We start from the raw sequence: 21,630 nt of genomic DNA, 5'->3' as shown, positions 1-21,630 counted from the left end.
AGGAAGAACTCTCTCTCGCTGCTGGTTGAGGAAGACGTGCTGCTGAAAGAGACATGCGCTCCTGAAAGAGACACATGCTGCTGGGAAAGAGACGCAAGAGACACGCATTGCTGAGTGAGACATTGAGGGACACTCAATGTTGGGAGAGAGACTGTTAGGAGAGAGACTGTGGGCTGGGAGAGAGAATGAGCGTTTTTCCTGAACTTGAGTTGTAGCCTGGTACTTCCCTAATAAACCCCGTAACCTGTGAATTCTGTGTGGCCACTGCAGTGAATTATCGAACCCAGGAGAGAGGTGGTGTGTACTTTGGGAGGAACGGTTGGTGAGAGGGCTAGAGGGAGGCAGCATGTCTGGCTTTGTAGTAATAGGCCTTGGGCTACTGATGGTGATGCTGTCTTCCTCTTGTGGGGTTAGAGGAGGTCAGGAGATGCGGCCTCCCCTTTTTGCACAAACAAAAGACAAGCATGTGAGCTGAGCATTTACATTAGGAAGATACACTCCTTGGAGAGATCAATCATGGGAGAATAGAAGGACTGTGTATACACAGGGAGACAGCTCAGGGCACAGCAGTGCATGGGAAGGAGAAGAGGTTAACTATGGGGAGGAAGTGGAGGGGGAGCTGTTGCATTGTGGGAAATTGCAGTCAATGTCATGAGACAAAGTATATGTGAGCTGCTGTATGGGAAGTGAATTTGCTCTGTAAACTTTAGGAAAAAAAAAAGAGAGAGGGAGAGAGAGAGACAGGAAGATGCACCTACAAGCCCAGGACTGCCAGGATTGCCGCAGCTACCAGAAGCTGAAGTAGGCAAGGAAGGACCACCCTCCTATAGCCATGCCCTGAATTCAGACTCTGGACTCCTGAACAGTGAGAAAGTAAACGTCTGTTCCTGAAAGTCACCCACTGTGGTACTTTTTGTTATAGCAGCAGTTGGCTGTGTTTGTAAATGAGCTTTTATTGGCACAAAGCCACGCTTGTCCACTGACATACTGGCCATGGCTGCACTCATGATACAACAGCAGAGCTGAGACACGGCCACAGAGGTGATGACCACAAAGCTAATGTGCTTACTTTCCGGCCTTTTACAGAAACGTCTGCTGACCCCAGCACTGCACCATTCTTCTATGAGTTAATATTGTGTTTAGTAAGGGATGATAGTGCATAATCCATGCCACCAATGCTTTTTTTAAAAAAAGAAAAAAAAATTTATTTAAAACTATTTGATCCCCGAAGAATTAAGTTTCAGAAGGCAAAAACTTGAGGTCTGTGGGAAGTGTGCTTTCCTGACGTTTCCGGAGATACTAAATTTTTCAGAATATGATTTTTTAATACCTTGAGATAGAAAATGTAGGGGACAGGAAAAATTAACTAGGAGACTTTTAAACTTTTTCCTGAAGAATCATAATTAAGATCTAGATTTAGAGTATTCATTACAGCTAAAATCTGGCTGTTTTTCTTTTCTTTTAGTTGTCCTACTGTGTAGAAAAGCAAAGCAACATGACCCTCTGTTAGGCAACCAGAAATGGGTTTGTCAGGTCGAGAAGAGAGTAATGTAGCCATGCTGGCTAAAACATCACTCTGAAAACTGAGCTGGGTTACTCACTAACCCCCCCCCCAAAAAAAAAAAAATTAAGCCATAACTTACACATGCGTCTTTAGGGTAATTTATCCCTCAAAATTTGGGATTTGTTTATAATTTATGGCCTACTCACTCCCACACAAGGATTTGAGACAGCAAAGTTTGGAATAAGAGTCCAAGAATATCTGAGATTAGTAGATTCCAGTTCTGAAAGCAATTTAGGAAAAAGTGAAAATAAATAACTTTGTTAAAGATTTTCCTGCTCAAATGTTTAGAAAAGAAAGGATAGAGAACAGTTGTTTTCACTTTTTTTAAACACCACTATTCCATGTTCCTTTCTAAGTGAAACTTAGAATTTCTTTTAATTATGCTGGAGACAGAAACTTGAGAAGAGAAAGTAAGAATTCATGGTCAAAAGTTTAAATTCTAGAAATCTTTAGACTTGCATATATTATCTTTACTATGAATATCCTACCAATTCCAATTAGTTTCCAGGATGACTTGAAATCCTTGATCAGTATTATAAGAGCCAATCCCCACAAGAACTAGGACCCAAGCAACGTATTGCTGTATCATGTGCCATCCTCAACTTTTAAAATTTCAGGATTGGAATTCCAGTATCCATTTTATCAGAATATATGTAACTCAACTCATAAAACATTCTCGGAGGAAAAGAAAAATGTTTACAGTGGAGCCCTTGGTAGATGTTGGACACTGTTCATACACCTATCAGAATGTATACTTTTCAGCAAAGGAAGCAGCTAGGCCTAGGGAGGAAAAGTGGGTGAAGACAACAGCGCACTACTGTTTCAGAGTCCCTTTCCGAAAACCCAGTCTTTGCTCTGAGTGATCAGACAGAGTCCCAGCTCTTCACGCACTGACGGAGGCCTGTGCCCGCCAGGCGGGGTGGGGTCCGGCTGCTCTCCAGGCTTACAGTTTAAACAGAAATATCCTTCACAACTCCGCTTGGTTGGGACTCACCACAGGCGTGGGTTTGGAACTTCCCAGTAATGCCCAAAGTAATGTGACCCGAGACACACTGGCCAACCAGCACACCGACTCCAGGGGGAACTGTCTGGGTGCTGGCTGAAGCATCTTGGGCTGACCACCCAGAAGACTGAGTGGAGATTAATGGGGTCAGTAAATGAAATCGGGGTGGGCAGACAAGATAGACTGGGCAGAGGGCACGCGGAGCTTTAAGAAACCTGACTTCGGGAACCACCCATGTGTGTCCTCTTGATGGACAACCGCACCATCACAATGAAGTATCCTTGCCGAAAAGAGACACGTACAGTTGATCAAGCATCCACAGTTAGCTACCAACTTATAGGAAACTTAGGAGACAAAACCAAAACCAAACCAAACTCACTGCTGTCGAGTCGGAGCTGACTCATAGCGACCCCTCCTTGGGTTCCTGAGGCGGTATCACTACGGAAGTAGATTGCCCAACTTCCCTTCTGAGGAGTGGCTGGTGGGTTTGAACCGCCAGCCTTCTGTCAGCTGTCAAATGCCTTAGGCACTGTGCCACCAGAGCACTTTAGGAGACAAAAGAACAGGGTAAATGGCACCACAGGGGTGCAGTCATCCAAGTGCAGACCGGACACACTCCAGGAGCAGCAGTCAGGCCCCATAAACAATTACGGGCCATCAGAAAGAAAGAAGGAAAGAACAAATGAAAGGGAAGCGTGCACATTAAAAGGAACTTAAACATATTTTATTCGAGTCCTGATTGAAACAAACCATGAAACTGACAGAAAGCCAGAGACACACAGAGAAAATGAACATGTTTATTGTTTCAAGACACTAAGGTTCAAAGTCTTACTGTCAGTTTGTCCTAACTACTGTGGTGGCTGACGTGTTGCTGTGATGCTGAAGTTACGCCCCCAGTATTTTAAATACCAGCAGGGTCACCCAGCAGAGCTTCCAGACTAAGACGGAGAAGGAGAAAAAGCTTGCAATCTGCTTCCAAAACTTAGCCAATGAAAACGTTATGGATCACAACAGAACACTGTTCAACTTGCCTGCCTTAAAGCTATCCTCAGGAGGAACCAATCGCTCAAGGAAGATATCATGTTTGGAGCGGGAGAAGGCCAACCAGCGTGTAGGAGGCTCTCAGTGAGAGGAATGGTTCAGTAGCTGCCATGATGGACGTGAACATGTTGGTGACTGATTGCAAGGGTGGCAGTGGACAAAAGAATATTTCAGCATGTTGGACACAAGTAAGGTCACCATGAGGTGGAGCTGACACAGTGGCAACTAACCAGTGTCAAAGTCATCTGGGCCTCAGCAATAGATAACAATACAAAACTTCGCCTGAAAAACACATGACTGAAACACAGGGAGAAACAAGAATATTTGCTTTGGATTTAGACAGACTTGAGTTCAAATCCACAGTCCATCACTTGTTAACTTTAATAAAGGGACTTAGATTCTCTGAACTTCAGCCTTTTAAGTTGTAAAATGGCAATGATCCCCCCCACACACATACACAATAATACACGTCTTGTGTGGCCATTTGCAAACCATTCCTTTCCCTGGGGAGGAATTTTCGTAAGTGCTGCTGTGCCTTTTTTTTTTTTTTTTTTTAAACATGCTGGTGGAATAAATAAAGGAGCTCTGGTGGGGAGTGGTTAAGGCATTTGTTCTTTAACTAAAAGGTTGGTGATTCAAACCCACACCAGCTGCTCCATGGAAAAGATGAGACAGTCTGCTTCCGTAAAGACTTACAGCCTTGGAAACCCAATAGGGATCTCTGTGAGTCAGAAGGGGGCTTAATGGCAGTGACTTTGGTTTTTGGTTGGTAATAAATAAATAATAGGCATCTTCCTTCCAGGGAGCAGTTGGTGGGTTTGAACTGCCAGCCTTCTGGTTAGCAGTCAAATACCTTAGGCACTATGCCACCAGAGCTCCGTAATAAACAGCATGTTTATAAAAACACTTTCCCAGGAGGAGGGAATGGTTGGCTAACAAACGTACAAGATGTATGTTATTTGCGTAAAAACGTGGTAACCACTAGCTGATGAGTACTAAAGTTACTGCAAACACTAAAGAGAGAATGCACACATAAGTGTTTAGCACATTGCCTTGCATGGAAAAATAAAAAATCCAGCCCTCAGTTATTATTTTCAAAATCATTATTAGCAGTATTCATTTTAAATAAAAAAAATACAAATAAACCCGTTGCTGTCTAGTTGATTCTGACTCACTGGGCTGCCATTTAATACTGCTCCGTGGGGTTTCCTGGCTGTAACCTTCAGAGATCACCAGCCTTTCTTCCGCTGCAGTGCTGGGTAGGTTCAGGCCACCAACCTTCAGATTAGCAGCACAGTGCAAACTCTGTCACCCAGGGACCTGCATTCTAAAACGCCCACACCCCCACCCTTCCCCAGTAACGGAGGAAAAGAGATCCCAGAGAGGCTGAATCCATATGCCCCCTGCTGGAAGGCAGCCGGAGGGTGGCTCTGCGTCCAGCCGGGCTGCCTGTGAGCATCTGCTTCTACCCTTCGGGTCCGAGGGTGAACGAGGTGCTGCCCATCCCGGGGCAGGGAAACACGCTCGAGCGGAAGCATGGACCCAGGGAACAGATAAAGAGCCCGACCCTTCTCCGGCATGCTTGCTCATCCGCAGGCTTTGAGGTGGTATACTACATGGGGGCATCTACACGGAACTTGCGTTTAAGGACTTTTCCTCTTCTCAGTCCAGCAGCACAAAAGGAGATTGGTTCTACGTGGCAAGCTTTCCTTCATTTGTCATTATGTTTTACACACAAGGGAAGTTTAACGTCTGAGGGTGGGGGTGACGATAAGAATGGAGCCACACACATTTTGTTGGCAGCTGAGCCACAGACACTTGAATTCACTTCTGACAGTTGTCAGAACCGGAAGACCTGAAGTACTGACCCGGCATCCAGGAGCGATTTCACTTGGGCAGTATTTCAAAAGTGAAGGCGTTCTCTTTTATGCATATTTTCGCCACCACAGTAATTCTCTAAGCTATGTAAAATACTGGGTTTTCAAGAGACATAAACAGAGTGGTCTGCACTATAGACTTTTCTAGAAGGAAACCTGCCTGTTTCTGAATCTAAAAGGCAAAAATTCAAACCCATCAGCTAAAATCTAGGATTAGGGCAAAACGGGCAGTAGCTTTCTCTGAGAGTCTGAACTGGGTGGTAACAAAAGGCACTTGAGTTTGATTTCTGAACTACTTAATGGTGAAAAACTAATGGTCCTGTTAAGACTGGGAAGACGATCCTATCTTGTAATAGTTGCCTTTCCTCAGCAGAACTGCTCACATGCAGTGCAAATGGAGGCAGGGACTGAGAAAGCAGGAAGTGGGGGGTGTCTAAGCCAAGCCTTCACCATACCAACACCGCACCAGGAAGACAGCAAAACGTCAGAACTAGACAGAAATCCTACATCAGTCACCAGCCTACCAGGGGGCCTAGGACAGGCACTCACACCTTCCCTGAGTCCCCATTTCCATGATACTTAAAAGGAAAGGCAGTACAGGCCAGTGGTGAAGCAAAGGCCCTTTTACCCACCAGCCAGATGCCTTTGGGTAAATTACATGTCCTTTCTGGCTGCAATTTCCGGATCCGCATAACAGCCATAATAATAGCATCAACCCTAAAAAATGGCTTTCATCAGAAAAGGCACACAAAATGTTCTTCATGTGGGGCCTATAATAAGTATTCAATAAGTGAATTGTTACTGCTGTAATTATGGTTACTGATGTTGCTATTGTTATTATTACACATTGATGTTCTTTTTGTTACTATTTTATCTTCCCAAACAAACATACACAAAAAATTTGTTAGGTGGAGGAGTCAATTGTTAACAGGCAAAGACTTCCTGCTGGTAACTGAGATTATGGCTTCTTGCAGGTTAAGTCAGTTCCAAGGGCCACGCCTCTCTTCTCAGAGTCCACGAGGGGGCCTGGCCGTCAGAGGCACTCACTGGATGAGGTTATGTGAATGAACAGAAGTAAATGAACCAGTGTCTTCAGAGCTACTGCTGCCCCCTGACTTCAGGTTCTCTGACAGTGACTGTGAAAACCAAATATTGTAACTGGGATGGAGCTAGCCAGCACTGCTTTCCTGGGCTCTGGGTCTGAGACTCGCTCCCTCATAAAGGGAGGTCAGCATGGGACTGCATACAAATATGCTAGCACTTTGGTAACCCTTTCTCCTGCAGGCAACTGGAGAGGCCGGAAGAGGATGGGAAAAAAGGGCGTAAGTTTCTCACTGTGGGAGTCTATGTTTCAGAGCCTTGTTCTCAGACCACATGAAACCATCACAGGCATGGGAGACAGGAGACCCTCTGCAAGCCCTGGGTCTCAGCCGCTCTGCCGTATTGGATAACTGAGATTATTGATTCATGAATGCAATTAAAGTATACTTTTCCTCCATTGTGAGATAGACTTTTTTTCCATTTGCAAAAATATCTATTGTCAAGATGCATCTTACAACTGGCTGCTTTTATGAGCCACTTTTACTAGTGCTTTGATAGTGTTTTGTTACCCCCCCACCCCACCCTGGGAAGCTGTTACTAGATTGATGACACACAGCATAATGAGGGTGACTTAGAGTCAAGGAAATACAGTCCACCTTAACAGGGCTGATATAAATGAGCTCCTGTTTGAACGCCAAGACAGCACAACAGCGTGGCATTCTCCCGGTTGTGTTCATCTGATAAAGACATTACAATAGCAAGAAATTATGATCTATAATCCTTGGCTGGAACACTCACACATTCTTGGCCTTGAATGCTTCGGCAAAATGCTGCACGCTACGGAGCAAAGCGAGGTCCAGGGTCATTGCTTCCACCTTGGCTTTATGCTGGAATGAGGGAAAATAAAAGGAAATGATAAATAACAGCAAGTTTAGTTCATGGTATCAAGTTACAGTAAATGTGTTATGGAACATGTCGGAATTCCCCTGTTTAATATTAGACGCCCAGAGAGAATATAAATCACGCATACGAATGGAAGAACGGAGCTTTTACTGCCAAGTTCAGGCGGGCTGTGAGCCTGGGACGCTGCTGAACCTACAGATTGGGGCTGGGCTGTTTTCACTCAGCACAGGGAAGAGGCTCCAAAGGGTCGCCAGGCTAACATTATCTCCTCTCGACCCACATCCTGCAAACAGGAGCAATCGGGAACACTGACACGAAGCCTGGCTCATGCAAAGATGCTGTGGACAACATTCTAATCTTGAAAGCACACGTCTGGGTATGATTCCATCAAGCCTGTGTCAAACATTAAAGACAACTGATCTCCAGAAAGTATAAAAACAGTTAAAATCTATGTAGATTGGCCTTGGCCAACACAGACCCCAGAGAGAACCTCAGCTTAGTAAACCTCAAGGCTGTACACAGGTGGGCATGCATGGACATTAATGACGATGCTAATAAGGGCTACTGTCTACTCTGCCCTCCTTGGGCTGGCCATTTTACATGTACTGGTTCATGTCATCCTTGCACCTAACAAAAGATGGGTAGCATTTCCCCCATTTTACAATGTGGCATCTTGTAAGAAATTGCAGAGCTAAGAAGGGATGGACAACGGTCGACCCCAAGTCAGTCTGACTCCAAAGCCAAAGTTCCCTCCTGTTGGGAAACGGAGGGGAGCAGTCAGGATTGGAGGCGGCACGTCCTGCAGGGTAGCCTCCAGCACACTTCCCGAAGAAGTGGCCATGCCTGGGCGACTGACCTTGTGTTTACAGAGGCCCTTCCAATTTTTAAGTTTGGCTAGACTTTGTTTGGAGTATGACATTAAATACTATCACTTCTTAAGTCCAGCTCCTCTAAAGGACATCCAAGAATGCCAGGGCCACCTGCCTATTCAGGTGAGAAAAGCCCCATGAAACAGATGGCTAACACGGGAACTCTTGTCTAGACTGGGATGCTCAAGGGAGCCCAAGGAGAATAACATACCTCTAAGGGTATGAAGGTGGAAGGAAATGACAGTGCTGAGAACACCCCCTGCAACCTCAAGATGTCTCATCTGAGTTGTGATGAGACGTGTAGTGAGACTGGTTTATCTTGGCCTCCTAAGTCCTGGGCTCCACCCAAGTCCTACGCTTTGAACAATAAGCCTCAGAGAGAGGCAGCTGGGAAGCAGGCTGAACACAAATTAGCTGTGTGACTCTGGGCCATTCCACATTCGAGACTCGGTTTCCTAGTCCATAAAAGAAGAACATTAACTAGCTACTCACAGCCCCATAAGAATAAGAGTTAAGCACCTAACTCTGCTAGGAAGAGAATGAGAGTTTCACACAGTATTTAAGTAGCAGGATGTATATTATGCCAAATTACTTCACAGTGTATTTACATTAAATTTGAAATCCCAGCATGGTTAACACTCAGCTGCTAACCAAAAGGTTGAAGGTTCGTGTCCACCTGGGGGTGCACTGCAAGAAAGCCTGGTGATGGAGTTTCAAAAAAATCAGCTACTGAAAACTTCAGGGAGCACGGTTCTACTCTGACCCATGTGGGGTCGCCATGAGTCAGAACCAACCTGACAGCAACTGGTTATTTTGTTAGCAATCTGTGGCCACTCGGTGACCCACCGTGCAGCTGGTGGGTGAGGGCACACGAAGTCCAGGTCGGAACAGACCTGACTGTGCACACCCTGCTGGATGCAGGTCATGGTCTCCAGCAGAGCCCAGTTTCAGGGAAGGGAGACGTGGTGTGATCGACCGCCCTCCCCCAGCCTCACGGCACAGCAGCAGCAAAGGCAGGTTTTGCCCACACAGATTTATGTTCCCGCTCCCAGAGGAAAATGGCAGAGACTCAAGTGTGTGGGTTTGGGAAGGAGAAGAAACATGAAAACGATACAGGGAAGGGACCGATGCCGACAAACGGACTTCACCCAAGTTCCCTAAGATCTGGAAATACCAGGGCTGGAAGGGCCACAGACAGGCGAGGCCACATCCTTCATCCCACGAAGAAGAAAATGGAAGACAAGAGACATCCAGGCACTTGGGTGAGGTCACAGCACGCTGGGTCTCCAGAGAAGGAGCAACACTCCACACCCTTTACGTTTAGGTAACTGGTATCTATCTGATGGTTACAACCTCTTCTAAGTGCTAAGTCTGCCAGTGGCTGCCTTCATCCCCCACAGAGACTCTTACGTCACGTCATCACTCAGCTTCTCCACTTTGACATTCAGCATCACCTTCCCTTGTCCCCTCTGTCTCCTGCCTCACTTCTTACAGAAATTTGAATTTATCACAGGAGGCAAGACAGAACTTCATTATATTGGGCAGGGGTGGTAAAACAATTGTCACAACCCCCTATGGAAACCCCAAGGTCTGTGCAGCCTACACATCATACAAATGCATTCATGTATTTCCCCCATAAAACAGACAATCAGAAATGGCGATCCCAAAGCAACATCCCAACAGGGATGACGCCACAGCCACGGCACTCTTCTCTGTGTGTAACTTACAACTGGAAAGTTGTCCCTCAGTCCTCCCCCTACACTTCAACATAAAGCACAGAGCTGCCACTGCCAATAAGAACAAAATGGGAACATTCACATCCAGGGAGGACAAGGGGTCACAAGCCATCAAGTAGTTCAACAGACTAATCCACAGCTGTGGGTTACTAGGCTCCCGGGGCCAGTGATTCACGTCCACACGCCATTATTCAGGTACTTCTCCTGCCCTAGGTATCAGGTTTCCCATTTCTGCTACTGGCCCTGAGATACACAGAGCAACTGCTTGAAAAATGGGGAGTTCAAGGGGGAAAACGTAACGCAGAATTGGAGCGTGTGTGTGTGTGTTGAGGGGTAAGCTCCTCTGATTGTCTAACAAACTTTGCAGCATTCTGGAAAGGTTTATCCTGGGGCATGCTCTAAATGGCACTGCAGTGGCTGTCGGGACGCAGAGGGACAGATAAACTGCTGATTGTTATGTGAGGACAACAGGACAGTCTGCCAATGTGAGCTCTCCCACAAGTGTGCCAGTGTACCCGCAACGGACCACGGCTCACCTTTTTGATTTAACTTACGGCAATTTCTTTGTTGTTGTTAACTTTTATTTTGAACTAATGACAGGCTTACAAGATGTGGACAAACTTACACACAGCTCATCATCCAGCTTCCCTCAATGGTGACATCTAATATAATTACATCACATTATCAAAACCCAGAAACTGGCATCAAGTGCACTGCAGGCGTTGCTCTGATTTCATTGGTTGTTGCACGGCCTCGTTTCGTTTTTCTTTTTTGGTACAGCTCTGTGGACACATGATTCTGTAACATTTTATCGCATGTGGAGATTGGTGTGCCACCACCACATTCAAGATGCGGTACTGTTCCATCAGCCCCAAGGAACCCATGATGTCTTCACTTAGAGGCGTGAGAATTAGTTAGTGTCCACCATCTGGTACGTGACGTGACAGGTCGGGGCCTTGTTTGGCCAGAGTCAGCTCTCTGGACTGGCAAAACAACCACACTAAACAGAGCCCCAGCTTAAAACCCATCAGTCACTCAAAATGGCCAATAAGATATGGGCCAAATTCCTTAGTGTGGTTCATGAGACCCTTTCTATCAACCAGGATGTGCATCAGTAAAGAACAGCCTCCCCAAACTGAACAAATGCTTATTCCTCACTCCTGTCCCGTGAGCATCCCAGGTGGGTGGGGCCATCATCACTGTGGTTAGCTGGGACACAGGCAGACGGAGCTCTCATCCCACTGGCAGCCGTCACAGTTGGATCTCACTCCACCCACCAGGGACACTGTCCATTCTGTCACATTTCACTGACCAAGAAGTCATGTGGCTCCGCCTGACCCCGAGAAAGCAGAGAAGTGCAATCTTCCCTGTGCCAGAGAAAGGAGAAGTAGAACCACACAGTGAAGAGCAGCAATGAGTAGCACGGCCCCATCGCCCAGTCCCACCTCCCCAGGCTTGTTTCAGGTCATTTCCTGATTGACACTTACATTCATGCAGGTGGAAAAAAAAAAAAAAAATTAGGAAAGACAGAGGAACATTCAGAAAGAAAAAGCATCTACTACCCAACACCGCAGAGTAAATCGCTAGCCTTCCACATGCCTTTCCCTCCTCTCTCCCTTCCTCCTTCCCTTCAGTATTACCTATGAATTTATGCATCTATCCATCCAGCTTTGTTTAATGGGAAGAAGTCCATTCTGTGATCTTTGAATCTGGAAAGGTTCTTGTTCTGGTTTCCTAGCACCGCTCTGATAAAAATATACCACAAATGGGATGGCTTAAACAAACAGGAGTTTATTCTCTTAGACTGGAGGTTTTAAGTCCAAGTTCAAAGTGCCAGGCTCTAGGGGCTGGGTGAAAGCCCCTCAACCTTGGGGTCCAGCTCTGCCTCCTGCTCCTGGCCCATTGGAGCTAGAGGCGTTTCTTCACTCAGATAGCTGCTGGCTGCTGAGGCTGACAAACCCAAGGTTGACAGGTAAAAAGACACAGTCCTGATGTTACCAAACCACACGGCAGACCATTAATTTAAGTTCATTGTAAGTCCCAAGGTCAGCAGAGCATGGCAGGCCGTTGAACAACAACACAGCTACGTGCAGGATCCAAGCGTATCATAGGCTAGAGACCATTCCCAAAGCTGCTGCTTATAAATGGGAAGCAGACCACATACCCAAAGCAGCTACTCAGCTGCTTGTGGCAGATCCCACCATGGAGTTGATTGCCAGTCTCATCGTGGGGCATAACCACCACCAGCTGCCCAGCCACTCAACCAGGCCCAGCCAAGCTGACACACAAACACAACCACCACAGTCCTAAAATGCCTCTTTTAACCCTTCCCCAAGTCCCCATGCTTTTCTCTTTTCGCATTAGCATAGGACATACCAGCTCAGGCAAAATAAACATAAAATTTAACTTATGTGTACAGATGCTGGTATCCATCATTCTAAACCAGAACCACCCAGGTTCCATCCCACACATCAGGCAGCTTGCAAGCAGCCAGGAACCCCGCCTGGTCTCTATACCCAGGGCTCAGCCAGAAAGACATAATTAAGCAACCCACAAACTCTCCTCTCACGTCCTGGGACCCAGGGATGCTCACTGGTGGCACACTCCTTGACACCCTCGTCTTAACAAAGCCTTCTTGATCTATTCTTTATTAAATTCCAAAATCTGTCTCAGTGACTCTAGAGTCTGTAAATGCGGAATCAAAGAGCTGTTTGTTGTCACATACAGTGGTCATTATTATCATCTTACGACTGTAAATGAGCGAAGTGTGACTCAGATGGTGCCACCCGAAACCACAGAAACCATGTGGAGACTGTGAGGTATTACCTGGAGAAGCAGTGAGATGTGGTCCACAGCAGAGACGGCACAGCCAGGCTGACTCGGAGTCACAGCCCTGTATGACCACAGCATGGCAGTGTAGCTGCAAGGAGGGGACCTGAATGCTAAAGGTCTCAGTCACCTCACTGAAAAATGGGCACCGCATTGAAAAATTTAACTTACGTGTACAGATGGGTGTGAAAAGGCCCCAATTTTCTTGTACAGTTACAGATCAGACACAATGGATATAATGCATGCAAGTTATGGGGCACACGGTTGATCTCAACCAATAGTAACTGTCGTCATTATCACAATGAACGTCTTTGCTAAACTACGAGACCAATTGTTTTCAGTACAATGCATGGCAGTAGTCATGGCTCTCTCCACTTTATCACATAAAATTAACATGACGAACTTAAAACAAAACTTGGAAAGCTCCTCTATGATGGAGATGTGATGGAGGAGGGAGGCTGGGTCCTCTTGGGGACATGGTACTCTCGTTCCCCAATTCACGGAATATTTAGAACCCAAGGTGATGGAGGGCTAAAGCCTGGTTTGAGCCAGACGGCCTGAGTCTGACCTCCCTTCCAGGCAGGCCAGTTACTTATGCTAGCGCACTCCGTCTTCTCCTCTGTAAAATGGGAATTAGGACAGCAGCTGCCTTACTAGGAAACTCTGAAATATATGCAAAACACTTAGAGCAGTGCCTAACACCTGCTACATCCCCTGGGTTAGCTGTGAATATTATAATTATGGCCGTTTACTATTGTTTTTACAATCATCATCTTCATCACTGTCACCATCATCAGTACATGCACCGAATACCTTCAGTCTTCACTGATAGGACTGAATGGGTTATCACTGGCCACCAGGGACAATCGCAGAACACTGACCATGTGTGTCCTGGTCCCACAATTCCCTGTTTATCCCTACAGCAACTGTGTGGGGTGGGGGTGGGGTCAGTTGTCATTATCCACCCATTTCACAGACAGAGAAATGAAAGTTCAGGAAGTTACTGCACAATTTCACATGGACTATAATGAGTACAACGAACATCCATCCTGGAGGAAGTGCAGCCAGAACGCTCCTTGGAAGCAACAGTGGCCAGACTTCATCTCACCTACTTTGGTCATGTTGCCAGAAGGGACCGGTCCCTGGAGAAGGATGTCATACTCTGTGAAGTGGAGGGTCAGAGGAAAAGGGGAGGAGCCTCAACGAGATGGATTGACAGAGCGGCTGCCACGATGGTCTCAAGCACAGCAAGAATTCCGAGGCCGGCACAGGACTGGGCAGTGTTTGGCTCTGCCGTTCACAGGGCTGCTAGCAGTCAGAATGGACTCGCTGGCACCTAACAACAACATAACCAGCAGAGCCAGAGTTCATACCAAGCTGGGACACCTACCCCATACACCTTACTGCCCACACCACCTGCTTGTCTTTTTGCCCACCCACCCCCTTTGCCCTTGAAGGCCCACCCAGAAGCTGAGGCCAAGCCTTGTGCAAATGTCCAGGTCTGTGATTGCCTCCTACAGAGGGCAGCACACTGTCCCAGTCAGTACTGGAGAGAACACTTAGAAGAGAGCAATCCTTCATTCATTCATTTGCACACACTGACTCCACAGGTAAATATGAAGTCCAAGGTGCCAGCTCCTTTACTTTTCTTTCTTTCCTGCATCATTGCAACACATCAGAGGAAGCATCTCTCACCTGCATCTTGCGGGCAATTTCTCATGGCAACAGGCCTCTGGACAGCTGTATATAAATCATTCCAGTGACCAAAGAACAACCCACTGCCATCACGTCCATTCTGATCCACTGTGATCTTATTGGACAGAGTAAAACTGCCCCAAAAGGTTTCAAAGGCTGTATATCTTTATATTTGTATGTATGTATGCCTCATCTTCTCCCGCTGAGCAGCTGTGGATTTGAACCACCAACCTTTTGGTTAGCAGCCAAATGCCTTAACCACTGTACCCCTAGAGTTCCTTTTCCAATAATCAGGTATATTTAAAGTACACTAAAATTTTTTCTTAAAACTTGCCATTTATTGTAAACCGTTTGTTAATCAACTGGGAGAACATGCATGAGTTTTCAACAGCTCTGGTGGCATAGTGCCTAAGGCATGTGACTGCTAACCAGAAGGCTGGCAGTTCAAAGCCACCAGCCACTCCTCAGAAGGAAGGCTAGGCAATCTACTTCCATAGAGATACCACCTCGGAAACCCCAGGAGAGGTCCCTGTGAGTCAGATTCAACTCGATGGCAGTGAGTTTGGTTTTGGGTTTTGATCTGGTTTCTACCCACAGGGAACACAAAGTGTGTGGTTCAGGAACTCAAGTCATCAGGAAGCCTAAGTGCCATCATGCAGACATGCTTTCTGAACTCAACTCAACCAGAGCCCCAGGCTCCTGTCTCAACACAGTCCTAGCCTTGGGGCAGGTAGGGGCAGCTCTTTGTTAGGCTTGAGTGACAGCATCATCGTCAGAAAGAGGAATACCTCAGTACAAGGATTGGAGGCCAAAGGATGCAGAAGCCCAGGTACAATGAATGGGTGCAGAGAGGCCAGGGTCCAATTCACCCAGACAGATTCTCTCAACCACGGGGGACTTGTCACATGTAGCTGCAGAGGCTAGAATTACCGCTTTTGGGGTGTGGTGGTCACGTTTGTCTGTCAACTTGGCTGGGCCTGGTTGAGTGGCTGGGCAGCTGGATGTAGTATTCCCCATGATGAGACTGGTAATCAACTCCATGGTGGAATCTACTGTGAGCAGCCGAGTAGCTGCCTTAGGGAATGTGGTCTGCTTCCTGTATATAAACAGAAGACTTGGGGAATGGTCTCTAGCTTATGGCACGCTTGGACCCTGCATGTAGCCGTGTCATTGTTCAGCAGCCTGCCATGCTCTGCCAACCTTGGGACTTACAATGGACTTGAATTAATGGCCTGCCGTGTGGTTTGGTAACATCGGGGCTGTGCCTTTTTACTTGTCAACCTTGGATTTGTCAGCCTCAGCAGCCAGCAGCTCCCTGAGTGTAGAAATGCCTCTAGCTCCAGTGGGCCGGGAGCAGGAGGCAGAGGTAGACTCCAAGGTTGCAGGGCTTTCACCCAGCCCTAGAGCCTGGCACTCTGAACTTGGACTTAAAGCCTCCAAACTGTGAGAGAATAAATTCCTGTTTGTTCACGTCATCCCACTTGTGGTATATTCCCTGTCAGAGTGGCACTAGGTGACCAGAACAGGAGGCATCGGCTTTAAGTGTATACCTCTCAAGAAGCCGTGGTTGAGGGCTGGCTAAGTGTTTAGCTGCTACCTGAAAGGTCAGCCGCTCTGTGGGAGAAAGATGTGGCAGTCTGCTTCTGAAAGATTATGGCCTTGGAAATCCTGTGGGGGCAGTTCCACTATGTTTTACAGGCTTGCTACGAGTTGGAATCGACTCCATGACAGCATGTTGGGCCTTTGGCATACCTCTCTCTCATGCTATGTACATAAAGCTGTGTCATGTTTGAACAAAAAACTCTCGTCTGCATATATTTATTGACAATAAAAGCAACTGCCTCCCCAAAAAATGAATACCTAGAATGTGCTTGGCATTTTTCTCATTTAATAGTAATACCAAAAAAAAAAAAAAAACTTCCAGAGTAAAAATTTCCCCCCACTTTACAGACAAGAAAACAGAGGCTCATCGAATTTAAGACATCACAGCTACTAAGACACAGACAGAGGTATACAGCTCAGACTGTCTGGTCCCAAAGCTCAAATGCTCAGCAGGAGACCAGACCGCTCTGGGTGCTTCCTGTTCGAGTCTTCAACACATAATACCAAGAGGCGATAAAGAAATTAACATCATCTATATATTCCTATCTGTGTCTATTTTAAGTTATATTTATCTTACATGCTTGGTATTTACAAGAGAAGCTTAGTGTGAAAGACAAAACGGAACCAAGGCGATAATCCACACTCACAGTTTATTGCTAATGGCATCCTGCAAATTCTAATCCAATGGGCCTTAACTGCATTATGCTGCTACCTCTCACCCTTCCCTTTACATCCCCTCGGTCCTGATTTTATGTTCTGAAGCGTTAAATAGGAGTTGTCACATTTACAACACCAAGAGACACTGGTGCCGAGCATATTATTGACATGGCATTACTCACTAAACTACGACGGGGATCCAACGAAATCGGTTTAATAATTCATCAATATCCTATGTGGGCCTTCATGATGCTAATTTCTCCAGGATTACTTAAGCGATGTTAATGGTGGCGGTGGACGGCTGCGTGTCTGTTGCTGAAGGCAGGGGCAGAAGCTTGCATTACTGCACCTCTTCCTGGACATCTCACACAAACAACCCAAACTAGCATCAGGAGCAAGCTCACACCTCTGCCGACTCAGCCACACCTAACGGTGAAAAGGCGACTTCGTGGACAGATACCTTCTTGAAAGTGTACTCGAGGAAAGGGGAGCACGTGCACGTCTCCTTCCAGCTCTACCCATCTGTCCCAGTGTACACACCGCAGGTTAGTGCTTTTCTTCACACACAACATGGCTCAATGACGTTGTTGGCGAATTCTGACTATACCACAAACTGCCAGGAGAACAAAGAAATCTGTCTTGGAAGAAGAACATGTAGCTGGAATGCTGCTTAGAAGCACGGACGGCCAGCCTTCATCGCTCGTACTTTGGTCATGCTATAAGGAGATCAGTTCCCAGAGAGGGCCCTCAATCAGACAGCCAGCCACAGGCTACAACGATGGGTTCACACACAGCAAGAATACCAAGCACGGCACAGGACTGGGCAGGGTTTCATTCTGTTGTACACAGAGTTGCCATGAGTCAGATCAGACTCTACAGCACCTAACAACAAGAATACACACTGCTGTGCCTTTAACCAGAAAAATGCTCTTAGAGAAGATTCTGCATTGAAAAACAGGGAATCAAATCAAAAATGATCCTCAGCGAAGCCCTGGACTGTTTCAAAGCCTACGAAGATGGGGGCTGAATCTGCCATTTCTAACCTTCACATCAAACCATCAAGAAACCCTCACTCCTGGGCCTCCTGCCAGCAGCCTCCACCCCCCAAAATACACAAGCAGCCCTAATGAGAATATCATGACTCTTTCTTCATTATAGACAGGTCAAAAATTTTGCATTGTGTTGCTGGAACTCAATTTATATAATAACGGTATCAATATCTATAGGTAACTGGGAGGCTGATTCATGGAGAAACTGCACCAGAAACAGCTTATTTAATTTGGTGTATGAGTTGCAAGCCACGTAAAGCAGAACTATTAAAAATGCTTAGACAGTAATTGGCAATATTTTGCAGTCTGGATAAAAAAAAATGCTTATCTTGCCAGAAACTAACAAGAGAGTGGAAATATTCGAAAACCTTCCAATTTCCCTCTATGCAATGTGTTCACTTTGCAGCTTAAAAACAGTTTAAGGAAGGACAGTGAATGTGGGAGTGTGGCAGTAAACATGATTGTGAGTTTACGCCTTGCTATTGAAGAAAGAGCCTTTTTTCATAGTGAATTTTTCATTCTAATGTAAGTGATGATTTACGTTAACTATAGGTAAAGCATTGGTTACATTTTCCTGAAGGATTGCGAGCAAGGAAGGAGTAGTACAATAAGTTGAAGGATAAAAGCTTTCTCTGTCATAATATTTATTATAATGGCATATAAAATAGCTCAAATAAATAATAGATGACTAAAGGTAAATTCATATGATAAAGAATCCTTCAGCAGACACCATTACTTTTGACTGCTCTAGTTTTATACACATTTGAAGACTCTTAATAAACATGCCCTATATCTTCTGTAAGTACTGGAAACATCAAAGATGTGCTTAAAAGACGACATACTGGACATCAGCTAATTTACTGTATAATTATATTCTCAACAGGAACAGTCTATACATTGGGATAGTTAATAGCTGTGTTCTTAATGAAACTTGTTAAGAACTGGAACCCCCTAGTTAGGGGAAGTTGCTGACAAAAGAAAACTCAGCAACCCTCCCCTCCTTGATTCAGAAAGTGATGTGGAACTCAAAACTCAGAGATCCGGTACCTGTCAATGATCTGGTGACGGATCAATAATGGTTAGTTAAATTGAACGGAAAGAGAAAAACACGAGATGTGTCTGCACTGATTTAAAGGACTGTGGATCCATGTGAAGGGCTCTTGAAGCCTGAAAGTTCCTGGGATGAAAGGAGACGCACGTAGTGACAGTCACTGGACTGAGAGTCAGATGGGAGCACTATACTCCCCTAAAGACACCTGGCAACACGTGGACACATTTCTGATTGTCACAACTGGGAGGAGGGGTACATAGCCAAAGACACTGCCAAACAGCCCACAGTGCCCAGGACAGCAGCCCACAGAGCCCAGTTAGCCAGCTACTGGGTCAGTTCTCATTCACGGTGACCCTGTGTGTCGGTGGAAGAATGCGCTCCTCTGGGTGTTCAATGGCTGACTTTTCAGTAGCTTGCCAGGCCTTTCTTCCAAGGCTCCTGGGAGTGAAGTCAGTCAGTCCTTCGGACAGCAGTCTGGTGCATCAACCACCTGCAGCACGCAACGAGGAACTACTGGGTCACATGTCAACAGTGTTGAGGTTACCTGTGTAGGTTTACTGAGATAAACCCTGATTCACTCTGAACAGCCTTTGCTGTTGTTGTTGTTATTTGCCGTCGAGTCGGCCCCGACTCATAGTTGACCCCTCCTTGGGTTTCCGAGGCAGTATCACTGTGGAAGTAGGATTGCCCAACCTTCCTTCCGAGGAGTGGCTGGTGGGTTTGAACCGCCAGCCTTCTGGTTAGCAGTCAAGTGCCTTAGGCACTATGCTACCAGAGCTCCCTTTGGCTATCTAAATTTATACTGAATCGTAAAAACAAAAGAGGCTTATCGATGAAAGTATAAACAATACAGAACCAGAGAATGTATGAAGTGAAAACTTTCCCTCTCCAGCCCCACAAACCCCACTGCCCTGGAGGGACACAGGGACTGCCTGCCACCAAGCCTTCCACCACGTGTTTTCAGATCAAAGCTCATCGCTGCCACCGCTTTTTTTTAACAGCGTCTTATGCCTAGTGTTCAGTATTGCCTTTTCCCACTTAGTGCATAGTTGAATACATATACGTAGAGCTCTTAGTCCCTGGTGGCGCAGACCGTCTCTGGGCTCATCTGCTAACTACAGTGGTGAGTTCGAGTCTGCCCACAGGTGCTTCTCAAGAAAGGCCTGACGGTGTAGTTCCTAAAGGTCAGCCACTGAAAACTGCAGGGAGCATAGTTCTACGCCGACACACTGCAGTCACTGGGAGTCAGAGTCGGCTCAGTGGCCACTAGCCTTTGGCTTAAATGGAGCTCTCTCCCCACCCTCTTGAACCAGTAGGCTTTAGCCCACTATGGGGTGTTTGTAATGGGATGGAGCATTTATTAAAAACTGCCTCCCCCTGCTTTTGAGGGCTCAGACCTCTACATCCTCCACTAGGTTCGTAAACGTGCTGTTTACATTTTGGGTGCCTCAGGTTTCTTATCGGAAAAAACAGGGAGAATAGCAGTGGCTGCTCCTTGGGGTTACTGGGAACATTCAGTGACGTCGTATCCATGGGAAGCACCGTGAACAGATAACCGGAAAGACTAATTTAGCTTACTGTGTTCGTGGTAACTGATATTACGTTAGATTGGGCAACTGGCTTCTAAAGTGATACCGCCTCAGACACCCAAGGAGGGGTCACTATGAGTCGGATCCAACTCCACGGCAATGAGTTTGGTTGGTTTGGTATGTTGTCTCCAGTTATTTTGCTGCTAAAAGTAAAACTACAGTATGTATGCTTTACAATATATATGAATTTTTCTGAAGGATAAATTCCTAAAAGTAGCGTTGTTAAGCTGAGAGATACCAATCTTTTAAAATTTTGACAGATTTTTCTTTGCTGGATGGCTTTGAAAAAAGGTTGTATCAATTTCCATTCTCAAGAACAGGGCAGACGACCATGGAAGCAAAACCACCAATAATTCCCATTGACATTTACAGCAAATTAAAACCTATCTCTACCCCTAACACCTAATACACAGTGAATGCCAACGAAGAAGGTTTTCAAGGCAGACTTTAATTTTTAAAAATGAATGAATGGATACACAACATCTCCCTAAATGTGGGACAAATTCACAAGCAAGAAGAAACGTCAGCTACTAATATTGGCAGGGGTGACTTCCCAAAAGCTATTGGGAGGTGCAGACTTTTCCCTGGGGCGCCAGGCTGGCTGGCTGAGCGCCACCTTCTCAGAAGTTGTCCCCACTGAGCACTGAGGGACATCAGCTTGGTATGCAGAGCATGAAGTAAACATGTAATAGTATCATCACGCTTGAGGGGTGACCACGACAGTTATTTTTAAATTATGTATGAATCTGAAGAAGGAAATCTTTCAGAGGCTCTGCCGAGGCAAGGCAGAGACTCAGGAGATAAACTCGAAGAGACTGAGAGAAAACGCTTCAGAAGAAAATGAGGTTTCCTGCTTTAAACGGCATCTGCCTAGCAGCCTCTTAAAAAGATGAAGACACAAAACAACACAGGCACAAAATTCATCGCCTAATTATGTATGTCATTTCCACTGGATACAGGATGGAGCACAGCGTGTTTAGCAAGGAGCCAGAGACGGAACGGGATCGACAGGAATAGGAGGAGATTTTAGTGGGAGGAAGCATTTCACAGAGCCATGAAATCGTGGGTGGCCCAGTTTTCTTGGTTAGAAATGATAAAGACATTGAACAACTTATTCTGTGTAA

General features: G+C 46.0%; 1 protein-coding gene across 1 annotated transcript in view; it reads right to left on the bottom strand.

The window, feature by feature from the left end:
* WWOX (WW domain containing oxidoreductase) overlaps positions 1–21,630 on the bottom strand; it is a 1,154,388-nt gene that overhangs the window by 811,514 nt on the left and 321,244 nt on the right. Inside the window, exon 6 of the mRNA XM_007939111.2 lies at positions 7,325–7,413. Coding sequence (XP_007937302.2) covers positions 7,325–7,413 — 89 coding nt within the window. The remainder of the gene's footprint in view (positions 1–7,324; positions 7,414–21,630) is intronic.

This window comes from Orycteropus afer, unplaced genomic scaffold (assembly GCF_000298275.1).
Source record: "Orycteropus afer afer isolate SDZICR_OR568_19922 unplaced genomic scaffold, OryAfe1.0 scaffold00057, whole genome shotgun sequence".
Lineage (NCBI taxonomy): Eukaryota > Metazoa > Chordata > Mammalia > Tubulidentata > Orycteropodidae > Orycteropus > Orycteropus afer.
Note: the sequence above shows the minus strand (reverse complement) of the source record. Positions and strands in the feature narration are given on the sequence as shown.